This window comes from Plutella xylostella, chromosome 10 (genome assembly GCF_932276165.1).
Source record: "Plutella xylostella chromosome 10, ilPluXylo3.1, whole genome shotgun sequence".
Taxonomy (NCBI): Eukaryota; Metazoa; Arthropoda; class Insecta; order Lepidoptera; family Plutellidae; genus Plutella; species Plutella xylostella.
The window spans coordinates 8485950-8507724 of NC_063990.1; the positions used below are offsets into that span (position 1 = coordinate 8485950).

The following is a 21775-nucleotide window of genomic DNA, read 5'->3' on the forward strand; positions in this document are numbered from 1 at the left end:
TCAGGGATAATCAACTCCGGCTATTGTAATATTACTTACTTACTCCCGTATTCACGTATTCGAAAGTATCTACTCGTGAACTTGTGGTCAGTAGGTAGATATTAATATCGATCGCTAGATAATCATGCATTCGTCCTTCGTATTCACAGGGCCCCTCTGACAAATTGACAACGTGATGAAGCACCTGTTATTGGTGATTAGTACGACTAAATAGCCTGGTAAACTAAATTTTTTTTATCTCTCAAATCCTTATGGTTTTAGATGTTAAGTATAGAAACATTGCAAATCATTGATATCTAAACATTTTTAGGGAAGGGTGTCCCACTCAAAGTTTATCTCTAAATACGTTAAAGCGCCACCTATTGTTGAGTAGCAATTTTATAAAGTCTTTCGATTTTCGAACGCAGCCTGACAGCTATAATATTTTTAATAGTCTGTGGTAAGATTATCAAAGATTAGAATATATATTTTTTGTGTTATTCGGGAAATTTGAGGTTATATTTTTTGTTTACATACAACAAAATATTCGTCGTTGTGGAATCAAACTCGATAAATAAAAGCAACTCAGATATGAGTTTACCTACAGATTTCGGTCCGGATTCAGGAGGCAGAATAAAGGTTGGTTTACTTGGTTTTCAGTCATATAGCCATTAATTAAATACTCTTCTTAAATCGAATGCTTAACTTTTATGTTATTCCAGGGTTTAGTGATAGTAAAGCCGATAGTTTACGGTAACATAGCTAAATACTTTGGAAAGAAACGCGAAGAGGATGGCCACACGCATCAGTGGACCGTCTACTTGAAGCCCTATAACAATGAAGATATGACCGGATATGTGAAGAAAGTCCACTTCAAACTGCATGAGAGTTACGCAAACCCGAACAGGATCGTGTTGAAGCCGCCGTACGAGCTCACGGAGACCGGCTGGGGGGAGTTCGAGATCGTCATCAAGATCTACTTCCATGATCCTAATGAAAGACCTGTGAGTTTTTATTATAAAAATATGTAAGTTTTTGCTTTGTTGATATACAGCCTGGTCCAAGGTTACTAGACATAGGCCTCTAGTTTCCATGAACAAGGGACCACTCAATGCTAGACCACTTCACATAGGCTCATATTTTTTAAAGCTTTGCCTCATAACAAATATTTTTGTCAATGATAAATTTAGTTCTAGATCTGATCTTGACCAGACATAAAAAAGTAAACAGGCAAATGAAATCCTTAAACCATTATATTTTAAAAGCACTGCACCAAATAACTTAGTTGAACATCTGCACCATTAATTTCCAGGTAACCCTCTACCACATCTTGAAGCTGTTCCAATCTCCAGTGAATGAGGGTGCCCCGCCGACGGTGGGTCGAGCACTGGTAAGCGAGGGCTATGAGGAGATTGTGTTCCAGGAGCCCACGCAGCTGATGCAGCACCTGCTCATGAACGTGAAGCCGCTGACTAGCGGCAAGTGGAAACATGAGACTGATTGTGAGTTGGGTGAATTTTTTGTAGTTATGCTTATCTACACCAATCTTGTACAACATTATAAGAGGATAGCTTTAATTGATTGTTAGTGTGTGATGTTGATAAGTACTATACCTAGAGACCTAGCTTGCTTGCTTACAAAAGTAGTTATGTGGACCAAATGCAAATTTTGAAAATCTTTCAGTTGTATTTAACTATCTCTCATGCCAAAACTATGGATTTCTGCCCAAAACCACCAATTTCCACTCTGGGGTCTATTCTATTATATTCTGAGAGGGGCCGAAGTTCCTGTACATGGCTCTCTCTGGGGTGTGTTTTTATAGGATTATCTTTACAAACATTTCTTTTACTTTCAGTTGAAGAGAAGAAAGAAACCACTCTAGAAAAGATATTAACTGCAAAGACTAAAGTAAGAAATGAAATCACAGAACTGAAAGACAAATTAAAGTTGGCTAAAGACACTATTTCAAAATTCAAAGAGGAAATAGCTAAAGTTCAGAACAGCTCCGGTGCATTGTTGCAAATTGCATAGACTTATGGATTTAAGGTGAGATTTACTTATATATTAAGAAAAACTGAATTTGTAACCATATTTTATTGGTAAACAAAATACAGAAGACTTAAAGGTCTTAAGTTTAAATTAGGGTAAAAATAAATAAGGACTTAAACTAAGTGAACTGATAAAAATAAAACGCATAAGACACACATCTGAAACATTTTTATTTGTTCATAATATAAGAAGGCATGTGAACAATGGTCCAACAAGCTCTTTATTTAAATGCAATAATTTTTAAATAACATTTAGACTAACTACCACTACCTACCGGCTTAGTTGCCCTTAAACAGAATGAGCGGGTAAAAACATTCACAACACTTAGAGGTGAAATAACCTTGGGTTTTGTAACTTGAGGGGTTTCTGCTATTAGGCCAAGACTCGAACCTATGACTATTACATTAACGAGTGGATAAAATACCTTGCATAAATACATTGCAATACAATACTTCAATCCGGGTGGTTAGGTTTAAAACTTGTGTGACCGGCGCGGGCGGTAGGGCTCGTCATCGAGCAGGGGGTCGTTTTCCTCCTGCAGACGCGAGGCGCGGGAGCTGTGGCGGGAGATGGAGAGGGCGAGGAGGTTGGGCACGAGCGAGCCGCAGGGCGTGGCGGGGGCGGAGCGGGACGAGGCGCGGGGGGACACGCGCGCCGGCCGCATGGGGTAGGCAGTGGACAGCGGCATGTACAGACTGGACTTGCGGACGCGGGCGGCGGCGCGGCGCGCGGCGTCTCCCCTCCTGTAGTTCCTCTGTAGCGATCCGTCTCTTGACATCTGCGTGGGGCTGGTGGGCTGCGGCGGCGACTGGCAGGCGGCGGCGTCGGGCGACGGGCACGGGCAATGGTACAGGTGCCGCAGCCGCTCGTGCTCGTGCTCGAACACCTCGTCGTGAGAGGGGGAGCGCGGCACGGGGGGGGAGGGGCCCAGCCGCGGCTTGCGCCCGCCGTCGTACACGTCGAAGTCCATCAGCTCCAGGTCGAGGTCGAAGGTTGAGTCCTGCGAATAAGTTTTACTGGTGAATAAATAGATCAGACATAGATCACAAACAGATTCCTAAGCAATAGAGACGAGTAGAAAGGATTATCTGGGCACACTTTTCCACGGACTCCTTATGGCCATAATCAATATCTTCGAGGCATACTTTGGGTAGCGGAGAGGGTCATTAAAAAACATACTTAGAGCAAGAGCATTCTTCAAACTCAAATTGAATTTTTTTATTCGTGTAGGTAGCTGCACGGGTAAAATGAGATGAGTAATAGAATAAAATTATGAATACCTACGAAAAATTTGGATAGGTATTATGTAGTTAGCCCCCACACAAAGGATATCGAAGACATCTATTAAGGCCATAAGGCATTTGTATGTTCTTGTTATGGTTTAGAAGATGATTCGTAAATCAAGCTACCCACCCGCACCATAGCGCGGTGGTTGGCGGACGCGAGGGTCTCGTCGGGGGAGAGGTCGTTGTTGACGAGCGCGCGGGGGGGGGCGCTCAGCGGCGCCGCGCGCAGAGCCGGCCCGCGCCACTCGGCGTAGCTGTTAGCGCACGAGTACGGAGGCGGGACCACGGTATTTGTCTGCGGATTGGGAGGAATTTGAGGTAGTTGTAGTAGTTGTTGCTGCTCGTATAGTGTGGCCATTAGTGCTGTGCACTCCCTGAGGCATGCGCGGCGAGGAGAGGGGCGAGGCCGCCACTAGCGTGACAGAGACATAGATAGGGACGTGACAGAGCGCAGTAGCTGATTCTCCCCCCGTCTCGCCGCGCGCATACGTCAGGGAATGAACACCACTAATGGTACACTATAGTTCGTTGCTTATGTTTGGGTGGTTCTTCTGTGGTTGTGATTTTTTTCTTAGCAATCATTGGGATGCCCGGAAGAAGCCTCCCGGAGTGACTATGACGTGGGCAGATAAAAGAGATAGCAATAATTTTTCGGTGGTGGGCCAGAGAAATAAGTTTCACTTCCTCGCGTTTTATAAAGACTTCGTATTATGAGAGTATATAGGCGGATGCTAACCTCATTTGCTGCGTTGCACATGAAACTTGAGTTGAGAGATTCTGCAGTACTCGTCGCTGAGAGAGAACCTGCAACCAACACATACCCATGTAAGTACATAAAATATATTTACAATGTTGAAAAGCAACCTGAACCCCTTTCAGTGGAAATGTCACTCTAAGAAGAGAGGTCAGGTTTCTGTTTATGCTACTGTACCTGATGATTAAAATAAGGTTTTATGGATTTTGAATTCGACATAATAACAGCTTTATATACTAACAGTGGTTACGTTCAGTTTGGCGAGCCGCAGAGCCCCTTCGTGTCTTTTATACGCGTCCTTGATTGGTCCAAGCATTTTTAAGAGTTTTTTTACACCAAATTTTATTTGTCTCACTTCCAGGTTTCTTTCTGATGGTTACAAGGTAACTGAATGTCGCATCAAGCTAACAAGGAATATAACTGTCTAATCTAATTATTATGTCGTGACGGTCTAGGGTGGGTTCACGGTAAGTAGTAGTTGCTAAGTATTTAAGTTAATTATTTGACTGATGTGCTCTTCAAGGTTATGCAAAACCTACGCAATTGAGCGATAACGATAAGGTATACCTGATGGGATCAGAGCTTAGGCCAATCATTTCGCGCCAATCATGTGTAGGTATCTAAATTGTACTGATAGACATTTGGTCCATAGATATAATGCCACGCCGCCCAAACACTTGGTCATAGAATGAACATGGTTGCCAATTAGCAATGCTCCACCTGTGTAAGATCATACACAGGGAGCCACCCCCAAGCTCTATGGAGTAAATCTGAGACACCGTGTTAAAACTATTATGATCTGCCCATCAGTGGACGTATACATTTTGCCTGAGGATGCTGGATAGCGTAACCATATCCCCCGTACCTACCTGGAGCCCGAATGACGTAGTTCCTGAAGTAGTGCACCATGAGATAGTTGCCGCCCGTCGCGCTCTTGTTGTCTCCCTCGTTGCCGCACGTGATCACCAGCGGGTAGAGGTCGGGCTTCGACGTCACCTGGGGAAGACGCGTGGAATGTAACACGGCTTATTTGGAATGATATACTTAGTCCAATCCAGCGGCCGCGGCTCGGGTCTGTTGTCGATAAACCCGTTTTTTATTTAATGAGCGTTCCTCCAATCACAGCTCTGCGTTTTTTTATGGCGAATCGCGAATTTTACTTTTATCTACGTCGTTAACGAACCCGTAAAGCCTTATCATGGTGGATTCTAGAAACCTAAAATTGGGCTAACTCCGTGGTGGTGTATTATATACCTAGGTAAATAGATACGAGTATACTAGATCCATGAGTGTAAACTATATTAATAGATTCGACAAACATTCATAAAACCGCTACGGTATAACTGTGAACCATCCCGATAAAACAATCTTTTGCAAAAATATTATCGCATTGCAATTTACTTATCCGTTGCATTGGTAGCTGGCGGGATGCCAATATGCCGGTGATGGATGTGGCCTTACATCGTGGCATTATGGCACCGGCGCCTTACTTACTGTCAGCATCACTGGGTCATTGCTGATTAATGTCCGTAGCTTAAAACTGGCAATACTCGTGCACACGAGAGCGTGGCCTTCTGCAACAACTATAAGTGCATATGTCACAGGCATCTGGTTTAATCTCCTTTTTGATTGAACCACTAGCCCGTTCATTGGATGGCGCTATTCAGTTGTATGACTAAAGGACAACTCGTCAAGTCGTTGATTGTAACGTTTGACGTCTTGACTTGACTGAACGTCATACAATTTAATCTCCTTTTTGATTGAACCATGGTTCACCGTTCATCGGATGGCGCTACTCAATTGTATCTCTAGGCCGAACGTTGATTGTACAAGCGTCACAAAACGTCAAACTACGTTACAATCAACGACTTGACGAGTTGTCCTTTAGTCATACAACTGAATAGCGCCATCCAATGAACGGGCTAGTGGTTCAATCAAAAAGGAGATTAAACCAGATGCCTGCGACACATACATAGTACTACTACTTACATTGGTAGCGTAGTTGCAGAAGTAACCTAACATATCTAAACACGACAAAAGTTCCGTTGCTTTTATCGACCTGATTTTCCGGACCTACACTTAAGCCTGATTTTTCAATAGTCTGATAAATCATTTATCAGACTATTGAAAAATCATTTGTCTGATAAATCATTTAATCAAACTACATTTAATGTTATCTGACGAATAAAATTGTTGCTCTACATTGACATATATATTACTAGCGTAAGGACAGGGCCCCGCACTCAAAAAAATGGCACCCGCGCGTTGGCCCTAAAATCGTAATTTTAGGGCCAACGCTCCTCAGTCGACAGTTGTCTGTGGCCGAGAGATGGTCTTGTGAATCTTGTGATAAATATGTAGTTGTGTTGTGAAAGGCTGCAAAAACCATTATACGAAGGTCAAAAAGAAACATCGAATATCGTATCATCGGTAATTACCATTAAATTAAGTAATAAACACATTATAAAGTGATAATTATTTTACTACCAAAGTCTACAATGGCCGCGCGCTGTAACCTTGTGCGGACGTCATTTTTTGTTGACTATCCTCCGAGAACATTTTCTTGTTGCACACACTTCCGTTTTGGAGCGTGATTTTTAGTCCATTTGTACGGGACGCTCTACAGGTCTACAGCCCAAAACAGTTTTAATTTTAGTAGTTGGATTTGTCTTAAATTATTGATATGGCGCCTGCAAATAATAAAACAATGTCCGGGATGGTAAATTATTAACGCACGTACAAGGTTACGTCGTCAAGATAGTTGCTAGGCACTGACATAGTTCAAACAAATTATGACAGATAACAGTTATTTTGCTTGTATGAAGAAGGTTTGAGTAAAATGTTCTGAAGGGCCTATCCTTCCTTTTGAAATCATTGTTTCTCTAACTGTCTAATACAAACATTCAGACGCGACAGCATCGGAATTATTCCTCACATAACTTTCATCTGGCGATTGAAAAATCAGCCCATAGCTGACTTCGACCGTACCTCAGAATAAGGCGGCGGGTTGAGATGGAAGGAGCTGCAGCGCGAGTAGTGCGGCGGCGCGCAGCACGAGCCGGCCGAGTCGCGCTCCGAGGCGGCGCGGCGCACGCAGCACGCCAGCACGCAGCCCAGGTGCCCGCCCGCCGCGCACAGCCACCACGCGCCGCATGCTGCTACTATGCCGGCTGACGCGAAGATCAGGAATAGGCGCCTGCAAGGAGGTCGGGTGAGTGGTCTACTTGGTAAAAATGTACACGAAGCTACTCTATAAATGTAGTGAGTAGTTAGTAAAAAAAAATCAAAATCGCTCCATAAATGACGGATTATGGTGGAGCGATTGTGATTTTTTTTTTACTAACTACTCACTACATTTATAGAGTAATCGATGAACATACATTAAAACACATACAGACGGAGACAGGACAGGGACAGAGAAAATTCCTTAGTAGGCCGCTACGAGCGTCGTAGCAGGAGGCTACGAGCGTCGTAGCAAGGGGCTACGAGTCTCGTAGCAGCTAAGCTATGTAGTTGCGAATGCTGAATGAACCACGAAGTCACCCTAGCCGTGTAGCGTATTTATTATGTCGCAGTAGGTGATATTTTATCAATAAATATAAATTATCAATAGCATTTCATGATAATTAGGGCGAAAAAGATTTCTGGAAAATTGCATAAAACCAAAGAGTGGCTATTGGCTATACCGGTCTCATTTGACACATACTTTTCTCTCCCACTCGTTGTTTACACACAGGTGTATAACCCACTCACCAGTTATCCAGCCAGGTGTAGTCCGACATCCAGGTCATGGCTCGGGGCAGGTCGAGCCGGCAGCAGCCGCCCTCGCAGCACCGCTTGTTGTCGGGGCAGGGGTTCGTCTCGTCGCACGGCGCGTCGGGCAGACGGATCTGTGGACGTTACCGCTGTTGAGATAGACGCGAGGTTAGAATTGATTTGATTGTGTAGGAGATTAATGGGAGCTTGTTGGGAGAATGATCGGTGCTGAAGGCCCAAGAATGTTAGCTATAACTATAACCCATTTCCGAGATGGCTGAGATGAATTTCAGGCTAGTTTTTATCCCAACCTCTCACGGAAAGGCTTGACGGTCGAATGGCGTAGTGGTTAGTGGCCCTGACTGCTATGCCGAAGGTCCCGGGTTCGATTCCCGGCTGGGGCAGATATTTGTTTAAAGATAGATATTTGTACTTGGGTCTTGGGTGTCGATATTAATTATATTTAATATTTATCTATCTATGTATTTGTGTAGATTTATATCAGCTGTCCGATACCCATAACACAGGCTCTGCCTAGCTTAGGGTCGGATGGCCGTGTGTGAGATGTCCCCATAAAAAAAAAACAACTTTCGCAGACGAATTGAATATCACGAACGAAAGTTAGCTCTACATAGTAACATGGTCGTTATATCTCACATGAGCGAGAGGGAGGGGGTGCAGCACGGGCCACCCACTCCCATTTCAATCTGTGCACAATTGCAAACTCATTTTAAACTCGTGTTTGACCTCCGCGGGTCGCTTTCACCACTTCGTTTTCATTACTCCCGCTGCCGACGTGTTTGCGAAGCCAAGATTGTCGGTTGCATATATCTTACACAGTACTACTCGGAGTCTGTATATAGAGTTGTCATATAATAGAGGTATATGCATGTGGTATATTACCTATACTTCATCAAAATAACACTTTTATTCCTATTTATTCTATTTTAATCCTAATCTTATCATAAAAGTTATTAAAAGGTCCCGATAAATTTTAGGTTTATTAGGTTAGTCTTCAGTTTATATTTACACAACTTACGATAGCCGTAACTTCAGTAACGGAATCATATATATTACTAAAACTACGTATATACATTACATATGTACGCACATATTCATGATCAATAAATGAGTCTCTTGGATTACCTATAATTTACAGTGACCGGCTTTCCGCGAAGCCTTATATTACTTTTTGAAATTTTCAGTAAATATGCCACAAGCCTATTAAACTACTACTTGTTTTTGCTGAATCATGGAATCTATTACGAGTACAAGTTTAATAAGTTCATGAAAGCGAATATAGCTTTGGCTTACTTTAAAATCTATCTCTTTTCCATACCTATTACGATACTTTCCGCTAGTTTCATATCATATATGCATAGCCTAGATCCGTATTTCATTGTAGTAGGTAGACCGACTGTCTAGAATCATCTTTACCACATACATGCCGTAAACACCGTATATGCTTGATATTCAAAGCATTATTTAGTCAGTCATTTGAAATTTGTTGACTCAATCGATCATTTACTAGTCCAACAGTTTATTTACGGCTATCCATATTTTCCACTGTGGAAGAAAATAGTGTCCTCCATAATTATGTACAATAGGAGGTCTTGTACCTACTATAAAATGTCTGGCTCGAATTACTTTGGAATAATGTGAACTATGCATACATTATGTGCTTCAGACAGTCTGTTGCAGACACGGCCATTTATTTCAGGAGCAAACCGTTTTCCTTGTATTATTCTCTGGGTTAACGTCGGAAGTTGCAAGTCTACTCGTAAAATATTTTCGCAAAGTAACTTTAATTCTTTGTATTTTATCCTTAAAATGTGTTTATTACTGCACACAAATTATGTAAGTCGATGAAACATAAATATATTTTACGAATTATTCCACACTATCCTTAGTGCGTACAAATTCAATAAACTTAATCTCCTATTGAATAACGTCTAGGGTTTCAGCTGTGACCCACTTGCCCCAATACCCTCACAGAACGAAATGCTCCAGTGTTTTCATCAGATTTACGCGGGAAACGCATCAACACTTGCAAATAAAAAGTTCACGTGGCTACTAGTGTGCAACTTCGTGCATTTCCTATCGAAAGGCTGCATCATGACTAGTTTGATGAAGACAGTGGCGCCTCCACTCGGAGTCTCGTTTCATGAGTGGATGGCAGTGCAGCCACCGCGCATGTTGCCGGCGATCGATCCAACTGTCAAACACTGATAACAATGCGAAATGCCTCGGTTGCCATATTTTGCCATTATAGACTACCTGGGTAATACCTAAACATAGGTTATAAATAATCACCCTCAAACATTGTGATTAAATAAAATATACTTACAATAATAATAAATTTTCATATGGAGGAAAATCTTCGTAAACAAAGCGGCTTTGTTATGATTATGAACTTATCCCTTTGTGCATATTTTAATAAGAGTCAGATGGGTCAGATAAATTGCCTTTGTACTCTTGTTCCGGCCAACGTTAACAAAGCATTGTAAAAATAGAAATAAACACGTGTATCGATCTCATAATTACAGAAGCCCACGCAGATTTCTCTGACAATCCAAAGTTTCCATAGCAACATAATTTTCTTAAATTTCCTAAAATCTGCATCCCAGGCTAATTGCTGTTAAGAGACCCCCAATTGTTTCTTACACAACGACCAGCTGAAACCAATTACATACATTATTTAACAGACAGACAACAACATACCGCTTCCGGCTTGAACAAGAAGACACAAATAATGGACAGAGTGGCCGAGATCATGATCATGGACGTCACCAGGAGAGGAACGTGGCATATCATCATGCCGTTTGCACCATTCACATTTTAAAACAAAAACTGGTGAGCAGTGAGTGAGTGTCGCGAGCCCCCATGGCGAGACCTTCACCCGCCGGCCGCCCGACGAGCACTGACGGAGGGGGAGGCGTCAGACTGCTACCAACCCCCGACCAAACTACCTGACCTCTACCCTCCTTCTCGTTCCAAGCATTTCTGGGTGGACAGGGAGCGTTCTAGCGTGCCCTGGGAGGCCAACGGCACTGGTTGCAACGCACACACGTTTCCATAAGCATGACGGTTTGTTTTGATGTGCATGTAGTTTAAAGTTCAGAGTGCAAATTGTAACGATGCTTTCTGGAGTTCCTGAAAAATATACGATGGAGCCTTAAAGGTCAAATTAATTGACTTTTTGTTATTTCTGTCTATGTAGGTACATTTATTTCAATATGAGTATTTTTTTGCGACGTGGTAAAGTAACATACCAATAGCATAGCCATATAGGTACATAAGAAAACAAAATCCAAAGCTTCATACACATTTAATACACTTGGTTACTTGGTAAATATTTTTGTAAAGACAAAGGGATTTATCCTACACGCGACCTTATTATCTTGAGAAGAAACTTTTTATGATCTCATATATAAACTGGGTCTCGCTGGATATTAGATTATTCTATTGTCCCAAAGCTTATTGTGTCGTAAACTATTACTGAAAGTAGTGAAGAGGACTTTCCTTGAGCTGAATAAAATATTATTCGTCACGCGGAGCTTTTTATGCTTTGTTTGCTATTGTGCAAAAAGTTATATAAGAAGGGAAATGGGATCTATACATAATGTATTTACGTCGTTTATTAGAATATATTTACATTTGAGATTTTGCTTCTTGGTATTAAAATAAATATTCGTACAATAAATACGTACCTAATTATGCCAAGATAGGCTAAAGGAACTACAGCTCCATATATAGTGGAGATATCATAAAAACTATTGTCATAAATACGAGCCGTTTCTCATCTTTTAGAATTTAATCATAATTTTCTCTGCTCGGCTAAAACGCTACATCCCTGCTACGGCACTTCGTAGCGTTGGCTACGGGCTACGGCTACGGGCGTAGCAGCTCCGTAGCCCACTATTCCCGCTAGGACACGAAATCCTTTGAATTTTTATCAAAAAAATGAATTTTATTTCATTTCATAGGCTCTGCAACACTTTAGTACAATAAGTAATGTTTGTTACGGGATCAGGCTAAATTTCGTTAATTAGTGCAATAAGTCTTATCATTTTGATATTTTCAGATCTTGATAGTAGAGTGGTCTAAATTTCCGCATTGGTGCCTTTTGGTTTTCTGCGACTCTCCTACTCAGCGTTTATTTTACTATGTCTGATACATCTAGCTCTATTAATGTATCCACTATTCATAGGCAGGTATAGTATTTAAAACTCCACAATATAAAATGTTAGTATGAAAAATTTGTTCTCATAAATAGTACAAAACCATTAAATTCAAGCCATCGGTGTTGGAGTTACGAGTTCTATGATCATTGATTATTATCAGTCTGAAATCTTATAATACCCCTCTTTTTCCTCTCTCAATCAAAGGCTTTAAATAAGCTTTATGCAGAGCCCTCTCTTGCGCCAAAAATAATGATTGACTGCTCACTACAAACTTGACTGATACTGAGCAACTGAGCAAAGACTGGATTTTCATTACGTCATCGAACAGATAATTTTGTTTCAATGTCACGCGCGCGTCATACGCATGCGTCGACTCTATCGACTGTTTCGCGCGTTTTTACCTCGTGACAGCTACGTAGGAAATTCCGCCATTCAAGGTGAGAAACTTTGTGTCTGAATGCCGCCATTATTGGCAGCTGTCAAAATTTCAACCAATAGCAAAGCAGTATCTGTTTTTTTTTAATACGGCTAACTTCGCTTCTAAGTAACCAGTGTTATCTTCCTATTAGTACAAAATGCTGCCTTGTTGTTGACAATAAGATAAATTTTATTAAAATAAGTGATATTGTTAGTATTTAAATGTGAAAGAGAGTTATTTAATTATTTATAATTATATTTATTTAAGTAGTGTCAATGTTGGATTACCGGAGATATTATTTTATTTAATTGTAAGTAACTTTAACATGAATTAATTAACCTTAATGTTAGTTGATACGTGGTGGAGGGAAATGTGGAAATCATCAGTCGGGACTTGGGCCCACTGTTTGCTTAGCTTCAAAGACACGAGTCTATTTTCTACATTAATTATGGAAATGTAATTTTGCGTATTGTTATTGTTAATATACCCACTATGTACTTACTAGTTACCAGATGATGTACTATGTAGGTACTTACAAAGTAAATTATATTGACAATTCGTGTTTTTGTTATCTTTGACTGAATTAAACTTCATACCTACAGTTGAAGTCAACTTGAAAAACTATTTTAGCTGGAAAATATGAAGTCTCAACATTAGGTATTCACTAGACCCTGTACATGTATATTATCTAATACTTTGAATTAGATACCTTGGTGTTTCTAGATAATGTTGTACCTATTACCTAACTACACCCAGTTAAATAATGAATTCTTCGGTGAGCTAAGTGGGAAATTCAGGGGGGTCATTCTGAACCACCCTAGTAGTAGTAACAGCTGATGCTTAGATAGTGGCCACTAAGTCCGATGAATCCATCTAAATATAGGTTAATCTATCTTAAGGCCATGTGTACCTACTAGCGTTAGTGAAAAAAACCTACCAATAGACATATCCGTCAAGGAACATTACTACTCCTCTTACGTATAACGTTTGTATAAAGTTTGGTTCATCAGAAACAGCATATTTTGTAAAGTCTTCTACGTGTGATGGTAAATAAGTATAATAAACTGATAAGATTATATAATTTGAATACTATTATCTATGTAATCTCTGCACCGTGCAGTATCTAGATAACATTTCCGTAATAGATAAATTTTACTGGTACCTATGCCGATGCCAGGAGTTTTCTGGGAAACTATAATGTTGAGTTACAAAAGAAACTATAAACTAATGTCAACATTAAATCTATGTCTGTCTCTTTCTGTCCGTATAATGTAAAAACGCAAGGCAGCAATACATTTAAGATCGGCATTAGGTTAAGGTTTCTGTCTGCAACTCAACGTAAGGACTTCAAAACTGCGTTGCGACGTCAAGCATTTGTTGTTGAGTAATCAAGCATTTGTATGGAAAACAAGTTTGACAGTTTTTCAGGGCAAATGCTTCATTACCGTCGCAGGTTTTTGCGATGCGACGTCACAACGCAGTTTTGTGTGCAAACCCTAAGACAAAGAATCCCCATTGCATTCTCCCAGACACAAAATGGACTTCATAGTAGGCGGTCTGGCGGGGGCGGGGGCGACCATCATCACCAACCCCATGGACGTGGTGAAGACGCGTCTGCAGCTTCAGGGCGAACTGCGGGTGCTGGAGCGAGGCTCCGCGCGGTACCGCGGCATGCTGCACGCCTTGTATCTGATCGCCAGGACGGATGGGGCCCTGGCGCTGCAGAGTGGGTTGGCGCCGGCTATGCTGCTGGGGTTCTCTATGAATTCTGTCAGGTTTGTAGAATTTGGTGTTCCTACGTGTTATCTGTTAATTTAAATAACCGTATCTTCGCGATTATTACTGTTATGAGCGGGTAATTTGAAGTTGAAAACGTGATACTTAAAAAGGTAATTAATATTAACCGCATACATTAAAAAACCACACTATAAACTAAATATCCATAACAACTACAGTCATATTAACATAAAAACACTATAAGTACTTAAAGATGTATAAGTAGATATTATGTAAATTTTGACTATTATATACCTACACGACTAAACATCCATGAATTTTGTTTAACCATTGCGGAAAGACAAGTGGGCTCAAATTTATAAATCATCTCTTTTAACAACATCAAAATTCTAACCTATCAATTAACACTGCATGTAGTGCACGTGGCATAAGTCTATAACATGTCTGAAAGACCTCCACTTCCTCTCCAGGCTAGGACTCTACCACATATCGGAAGTGAACGGCTGGACGCACACAGCCGAGGGTACGGTCAGCATCCACAAGGCCATGTTCTGGTCGTGCGTGGCTGGCGCCGCGTCGGGGGTCGCCGCCAACCCCGCCTCCGTCGTCAAGACGAGGATCCAGGCCGCCGCGCACCCCAGCATCGCGGTTGGGAGACAACATCGGTATAAAGGTACGATGTACGATCTGGGAAATCCATTGTGGCTTGATGCCAAAACAAGGACTTCATGCGAACGCGTATTTTTGTAATGATTGCACGGGGAGGCCTCAAGCGGCTCTAAGGTGGGCCACCGGCCGGATACCCATTAACCCTATATTATATCGATTTAATTGTGTTTACATAAAAGTAGGTACCAGAGTTTTTTTTTGCGACACCATAGGTACGAACTAATACATTGATTCCAAAAGTGGATGATGGTCCGAATCAAATACTTTATTTGTTGCTGAGAGACGACCTGATGTAGAGTATGTGCAGGTGTGCAGGTATTGGTATTGTTTAGGTGAATGTTTCATTAGTATAGTACTGAATCTACCGGGAAATAGATTTTCTTTTGAAGAATTCGTATACTTTCCTAAGATCATACCTATTTTCTCCCAGGCACCCTGGACGCATTCTCCACGATCTACAGGACGGAGGGGGTCCGCGGCTACTTCGCGGGCCTCACCGCCACGTGCTCGCGCCTCGCCGTGGGCAGCGCCGCGCAACTCACCACCTTCTCTACGTGAGTTGGAGAGCTCATTTTACATTCACTTTCATTTTTCATCACAGGTGATAGTCATTTATTTTATATCTATTTTTGTTATTGTCATTTTGAACGATATTGTGTGACAAATTGGGTCTCAATTGGTCTCAATCTGTAACGAATTTTAATTTAGTTCGGTTGACTAATATCTTTTATAGTAGAAAGTATTTAGTAGTTGTTAAAGAGAAAAAATTAATATTAATGATGTTTTAATTAGCATATTTATCGTTTTCAAATTGAATAGATTTACCGATATTACTTTACATCTGGAATAATCAACTTCATCATCTCATCGATCGTCCATGATCGACTTTTGTAGCAGGAAAACAGAACGAACTGATTTCAATGGTGCAGACGTCCTATAAAAAAATAATAATAAATAATGTGTAAATCAGAAGAAAAAAAAATCGACACGATTATCTGTCCAACAAAGAGTCGATCGTGCACAGCAAACTTATCCATATCAATGTAAGTCATAGTCTACCTCTCAAACCATTACCCCAGTAGCAGTAGCCAGCTCCTCTCATAGCTTAACTGTGTATTATTTCCAATGCAGCTCAAAACAAGCGTTGGTGTCGCACGGCGTGTGCGAGCATTCGCCGTTCGCGCTCGCGTTCGCGGCGAGCGCGATCAGCGGCGTGGTGGTAGCGCTAGTCATTTGCCCCTTCGACGTAGCCACCGTCCGGCTTTACAACCAGGGTAATGATGCGTATTTACACTCTCTTGTGCACGTTGCAGTGTTAAGGAATACCTCTGGCAGCGAGGCTACACTCACTCCCCGCTGATGCAGTCGTTCCTCGCCAGCCTGGCCTGCAGCGTGCTGGTGGTGGCCGTGGAGACGCCACTAGATGTTGTCAATACGCGACTCATGAATCAGGGTAATGTATAAGGTCTATTGCGCTAGGTCTCTTTTTGTTCAGCTTCGGTGGATGGTGTTTTGTTGCACGCGCCGCCTTCTTTGATATTTTGGTTCGTATTTTTGTTTTGTTTCTCTTTTTGTTACGTTCTTTCGTTTTTAGTAGTTAGGTTTTCTGTAACCAAATAATAATTAACAATCTCTCAAGTGAACTCTCAGCAAGATTCAAAATAGTAATTTTGAGATGGTGGTTCCCTAATGCCTAAGTAATCCATTTTTTTTCAGGTTCAGAGAAGACTCAGGGAGGTCTCCTATACAACGGTGTCATCGACTGTCTCCGCAAGATATACAGAACCGAAGGACTCTACGGTCTATACAAGGGGGTCGGACCGCTGTACTTGAGAATAGCGCCCCACACCACACTGTCTCTAGTCATATGGGATATGTTGAACAATATACTAGCCAAAGATAGCTGAAACTGTACTGTGGTTTTCTTTCATGAGGCTATAACATATTTAATGGTTATTTGACTAGAAACGGCGTAAGTATTATTTTCCTGTAAGAAATTAAAGAAGAGAGTCAATTCACCGAAACTTTTATTTACTAACTCAATCAAAACATAACACAGATAATATTGGTCCTGAAAATTATTTACGTCACTTCGTAATTTTAGAATCAAAAGGCGGAGTGAAGTGGATCTCCCAATCCACGTCCAAAGAGCTGCAATAAGAACTGGTATCCTCATCATCACTGGAGTCACTTCTGTCGACGTCTACCACTTCACTCTGAGGGCAAATGCACTCTCCTGCCGGAAGTTGACCAATCGCCTGCTGGTACGCTTTCAAACACCTCGTCTGACATACATCAGGATGTACCGGGTCCTCAAACTTATCCCAGACCTTGTCGATCAGACGCTGCTCGTAACGCTCTTTCTTTTTAATTTTCTCTTCATTATTGGCACTGGCAATCTTATATATCAAAGGAGTGTATTTATTCTTTTGTTTTTCATCACGAACTTGCAACTCCACTCGGTATTCTCCAGCCACTTTGCTGACGGTGAGGGTTGGTTTCTCCTCTTCTTTCTTCTTGGGTTTCTTGGCAGGTTGCGTTAGCTTGGCCGCAGACGTCTTCCTCTTTGCTTTCATTAGCTTGCTGAGGAGACGCTTGGATATGCAGCCCGGCCGCCAATATGGTCTGAACTGAAATGAATAGCAGATTTCATTAGAATTTGCAAAAACGGTAGGTTAGAACTGGAAAAAATCAATAAAAAAAAACTTACACGCAATCTTCAAGACAAAAAAAAAACTGGAAATAAAACAAAAAAAACGATAACATTAAAACGGTTTCACACCAACTAAAGTCAAATATTTACTTTAATTACATTACAAAACGTTACAAAATTTAACTTAGCACGTTATGAAATAAATAAATTACACTTTCACTAAACATCAACAGTATCAACACTATACGGGAATATATTATTCTACTTCCAAATAGGCAACTGCCCGTAAATGACGCCGAAGTCATCCATTGAGCCCTCAGCACTTCGTCTGCAAGTTCCCTGACACGCCTGCTGCCTCAGCAGTGCCGTGCCCACGAACGAACTGAAGCCAGGAGTGTGGAATGAGCTCAGACTGATGCAGTGGTCTTGTGACCCAATCAAACGTTCCTTTTGAGTCTTTCGATTATAACCACTGTGCAATACGAAGTAGCATTTCTGACCACAGTCATTGACGGCCACACCCTTCCTAGCTGGTTTTGGGGGTGTCTTTGGCTTTGGTTTCTTACTAAAGTGATCTTGCGCTGCTTGTGGCTGTCCCGCCCGCGAGGCGCTGGCCAGCGGCTCCTGGCTCCACGTGGCCAGCAGCTTCTTGTCTTGCCCATGTCCCTTAGTCTTTTCTGAGGGTTTATTCGCATCCGCGGTCTGCTTATTATCCCCACGCCCCATAGTTGCTCCTTTCCTGACAGGCACATTTTTTCTGAAAGGCTCATATCTCTTTTTATAGTAGCACCAGCGCCCCGTGGCATCAACGAAGCCATCTTTCCCGACAACGAGCCAGTCTCCAGAAGCCAACTGTATCTTGCCATCCTCAACGTCAACTCGGTCGCCGTCTGGCCCCTTGAAGTGGAAGGGCGCCCAGCGGCCGTCCGGGGCAATGAAACCGTCCTTGTTGATCACAAGCCACTTGCGTTCGGGGCTCCAGAACCCTCCCAAGTCACTACACTCCTTCTTGCCGTCTGGTCCGATGAAGTATCGAGGAACTTCTTTTCCTGATTTATCGAGTAACTTAACCTTGTAGTCCAAATATGTATATTGAGTGGAATGGTCCGTTTTGTCCTGTTTTTTAGGTTTGTAGTTTGGATCGTATTTGGCAGTGGGCGGGGTGAACTCCAAGATCCACTCGTCCGAGTCGGTCTCGGAGTCGAGCACGGGCATGTCCTCTGCGTCGGAGCACGAGCACGAGTGCTGGTCGTGGTCCGTCACCTCGCGCGGCACCTCGCACGTGCAGTCTGGATCCTCCGCGTCTGGTAAAATGCCTAATGCCTGCTGGTAAGTTTTTATGCATATTTCTTTACACATATCCTTAAATGTGTCTTGAATGAATGCGCGCTGTTCTCTCTCGAGACGTCGTTTCGCTCGATCTTTCAGTTTCTGTCTTAATTTATTCTCCTCGTCAGTTCTGCCGATGCAGAAAGATAGTGGTCGCTTGTCTTCGTAAGGAAACTGGTTAAAGGTTCTCGTGGCATACGTTGGCTTGATATTCTCCATCGTCACTTCATAATCGCCACTCTTTTTGTGCACTTTCAAGAAAGGCCGTTGATCGTTCTTCCTTCTTTTTCCGACTGAAACAGAGTCGCCGTCCCCGCCACCTTTGGTTTTGCGACCCTTTTTCTTATTTTTGCCTCTCTTATGGCCGCCAGCCGCAGAGTCGCCGTCCCCGCCACCTTTTGTTTTGCGACCCTTTTTATTATTTTTGCCTGTCTTATGGCCGCCAGCCGTAGAGTCTTCATCGGTACTATCTCTCTTATTTTTGGATCTTAACATTCTACGGCGAGCTTCTTCAGGATTTTTTGCAATTTTAAAGTTTCTTTTGACCGCTTTGCTGGTGGTACCCGGTTTGGTAATACCTCGGCGCTAAAAAAATATAAATAAAATACTTGTAAGACGGGCTTTTCATGTTAGGCAGTCTATTATGAAAAAATATGTGTTATCCACCGTAATAAAATTTATTTAATTAGGAACTAGATATACCTTAACTCCTGGTTGACTCAGATCCCAACGCCAACCTTTGCCTTTCGGTATTGGCTCTATCCGTACTCCATCACATGGCAAGTCACAATTACTATGGCCAACGTGAGGTGCTGCAACAATTTGAATAATTAGGTACACGAAAGCGTAATTATTATAAAGCGTCATGTTAATATATATGTCTAACCAGAATAAAACGTTATCTTACTTTTATAGGCGTAGTTGAATTGAAATCGTTTATCATCCCTTTTTCTGTCTTTTTTGAAATTTGTTTCTGAAATCATGTTATATAGTGCAAGAGCTGACGACTTGGGGTCCTGATCGGATGTTATCTTTTGATCTTTTTCCTTTTTGCCTGAAGACGATTTCAACTTAGGCTTCGTACTCAATTCAATGCTGTTTTGCGTTCGTTTACCGTTACGTGTTTTTTTAGAAGTACGGTTCGTCTTTTTATCCGTACTTCCGGAGGACTCCTTCCTCTTTGAACTTTTATTATTCTTTTTTCTACTGGAACTCTTTTTAGATTTGGAACTAGAGTCATCTCCGGACGATGCTTTTCCTTTCTTACTCCTATTTGGTGAGGTAACGTCGTCTTTTCTCCGAGAATCACTAAATTCCACGCTTCTGTCTGACTTGGACTTTGTTTCCACTAAGTTATGAAATATTGGACATGGAAATATCTCATTAGCCTTTTTTCCTTCCCAGTCCTCTCCTGGAGTTTCGAAACCTCCGCAAATACCACAATAAGTTGTTTTCTTTGTAATATCAAAAAAACATTCGCAGGTGCATTCACAAGGAAGTTCCCCAATCTTCATCTTAGCTGCCATTTTCCCAAAGACTTGTGTATGGCTGCAGACGTCCGCCATTTTGAGAAGAATTCGATCACTCTTAGGTGGAAGTGTTCCTTTGTCTTCACAAAGCGGCAGGCCGCACTTGCCCATGCACTGCCTCGCGATCCTCTCCACCTTGTTCGCACATGCACCCAATTTAGAAGAGTTGGGACACTTGCAGTCATGTGGCACATCGCTTCCTCCAAGGTCCTTGTGGCAAATCGTACAATCTTTTTTAACTGAACAATCTCTAGGTCCTTGGAATCTAGCATACCCAACGAAATATGATTGTTTCGGTATGGGTAAATCGTAATTTGAAAATATGTAATCAAATGCACTAAAGTCTTTATTTTGCATTGTCGACATAGAGTTAGATTTTGTAACTTTACAGTGTTGCTTTAATGTGAATGTAGTGTCGCTAAAACTAGGATATAATTTTATACTCTTCATTTCTGTTATTTCATTTGCAATTGTATGGTCCACTTCAAGGTTTTTTACTGATATCTTTCTTTTAATAGTTATAATGCTTTCTGTTTTCTCCAAAGATTGAAACATGAATTCTTCCTTGAGTGGTATATTAGTTTCGACTACTGCTTTTTCAGTTTCGACTACAGCTTTTTCAGTTTCAACTTCTTTCTTTTCCGTTTCAACTGGCTTTAATGGATGAGCAATATTTGCTTTAAGATAACTCAATTTAATTTTAACCTTAACTGTTGCTACACATTTTGAAAATTGATTGTCTATGAAGTTGTAAAGTCCAGTGTTGGTCACTGGAGCGGCTTCGAGATCGACAGCAAGTAGGTTCAGGTACTCTAGATATGACCGACTCCAGACTACACACGTGGACCCTACTATTTGTGCTGGATACTTCTTGCTCCACAGTATTAGCTCTAGAGGGCATGTCTTCAGGTAGTGGATGAGTTTCGGGAAGGTGGCTTCGAACAGCACTGATCTTCCGCACTGTACCTTCGGTTGCACCTCCTCGTGTATTGTCTTGTTCTGTAAACTCGACTTAGCTTTCCGATTTGGCTGATTCCAAGTTTTAAACATACAGTTAGTGTTCTTTAATCTTAGCTCAAATATATCGGCAAATTTGCATGTGATAGTGAAATCTTTGGACTTTACAAAGCTTTGTAATTCTTCTACAGCGATTTCAAACAAAAACATAGAATCTGAGTGCTCCATTATTTAGATAAATTATTCACCTCACTAATTATTTTATCTTTATTAGGAAAAATCACATACAATTTACAGTCTAATATCGATCATTTAACATAAAAATACTTAAAATTTAAATGATTACGAATTTATTGTTGTTACCTAATGATCAATGATAACAAAGTTATGTGATTTATTGATCTGTCATTTTAATATAATCATAATGTCATGAACAAAATAGGTAAGTATCACACCAAAATACAAAAAATTAAAA

At 41.4% G+C, this 21775-nt stretch overlaps 5 protein-coding genes across 8 annotated transcripts; 2 read left to right on the forward strand and 3 right to left on the reverse strand.

Moving 5' to 3' along the window:
- The first annotated feature begins 482 nt into the window (after nt 1-482).
- Nucleotides 483-2186, forward strand: LOC105381527 (YEATS domain-containing protein 4). The gene is made up of 4 exons (XM_011551268.3): nt 483-618; nt 702-983; nt 1292-1481; nt 1835-2186. The coding sequence occupies exons 1-4, from the start codon at nt 571-573 to the stop codon at nt 2008-2010; spliced, it is 696 nt and encodes a 231-aa protein (XP_011549570.2). The 5' UTR covers nt 483-570; the 3' UTR covers nt 2011-2186.
- LOC105381525 lies at nt 2182-10733 on the reverse strand. Of its 2 annotated transcripts, none has more exons than XM_038117966.2 (7): nt 10546-10733; nt 7822-7958; nt 7057-7264; nt 4938-5064; nt 4051-4118; nt 3442-3609; nt 2182-3028 (listed from the first exon to the last, which is right to left on the reverse strand). In XM_038117966.2, the coding sequence occupies exons 1-7, from the start codon at nt 10639-10641 to the stop codon at nt 2501-2503; spliced, it is 1332 nt and encodes a 443-aa protein (XP_037973894.2). In that variant the 5' UTR covers nt 10642-10733; the 3' UTR covers nt 2182-2500. The 2 variants fall into 2 exon arrangements, with proteins under 2 accessions (XP_037973894.2, XP_011549569.3); XM_011551267.3 differs by having other exon boundaries at nt 7822-7973.
- On the forward strand, nt 7172-16746 carry LOC105381522 (solute carrier family 25 member 35). 3 transcript variants are annotated; one of them, XM_048623350.1, is made up of 6 exons: nt 7172-7279; nt 13956-14201; nt 14634-14836; nt 15263-15386; nt 15964-16106; nt 16549-16746. In XM_048623350.1, the coding sequence occupies exons 1-6, from the start codon at nt 7221-7223 to the stop codon at nt 16737-16739; spliced, it is 966 nt and encodes a 321-aa protein (XP_048479307.1). In that variant the 5' UTR covers nt 7172-7220; the 3' UTR covers nt 16740-16746. The 3 variants fall into 3 exon arrangements, with proteins under 3 accessions (XP_048479307.1, XP_048479308.1, XP_037973993.2); XM_048623351.1 differs by lacking the exon at nt 15964-16106 and adding an exon at nt 16146-16285; XM_038118065.2 differs by lacking the exon at nt 7172-7279 and adding an exon at nt 12558-12736.
- Nucleotides 16747-16842: 96 nt separating this feature from the next.
- LOC105381523 lies at nt 16843-17676 on the reverse strand. The gene is made up of 2 exons (XM_011551265.3): nt 17543-17676; nt 16843-17462 (listed from the first exon to the last, which is right to left on the reverse strand). The coding sequence occupies exon 2, from the start codon at nt 17406-17408 to the stop codon at nt 16920-16922; it is 489 nt and encodes a 162-aa protein (XP_011549567.2). The 5' UTR covers nt 17409-17462; nt 17543-17676; the 3' UTR covers nt 16843-16919.
- Nucleotides 17677-17725: 49 nt separating this feature from the next.
- On the reverse strand, nt 17726-21670 carry LOC105381524. The gene is made up of 3 exons (XM_011551266.3): nt 19722-21670; nt 19517-19626; nt 17726-19399 (listed from the first exon to the last, which is right to left on the reverse strand). Exons 1-3 carry the CDS (start codon nt 21526-21528, stop codon nt 17747-17749), a joined length of 3570 nt encoding a protein of 1189 aa, XP_011549568.3. The 5' UTR covers nt 21529-21670; the 3' UTR covers nt 17726-17746.
- Between the last annotated feature and the right edge of the window lie 105 nt (nt 21671-21775).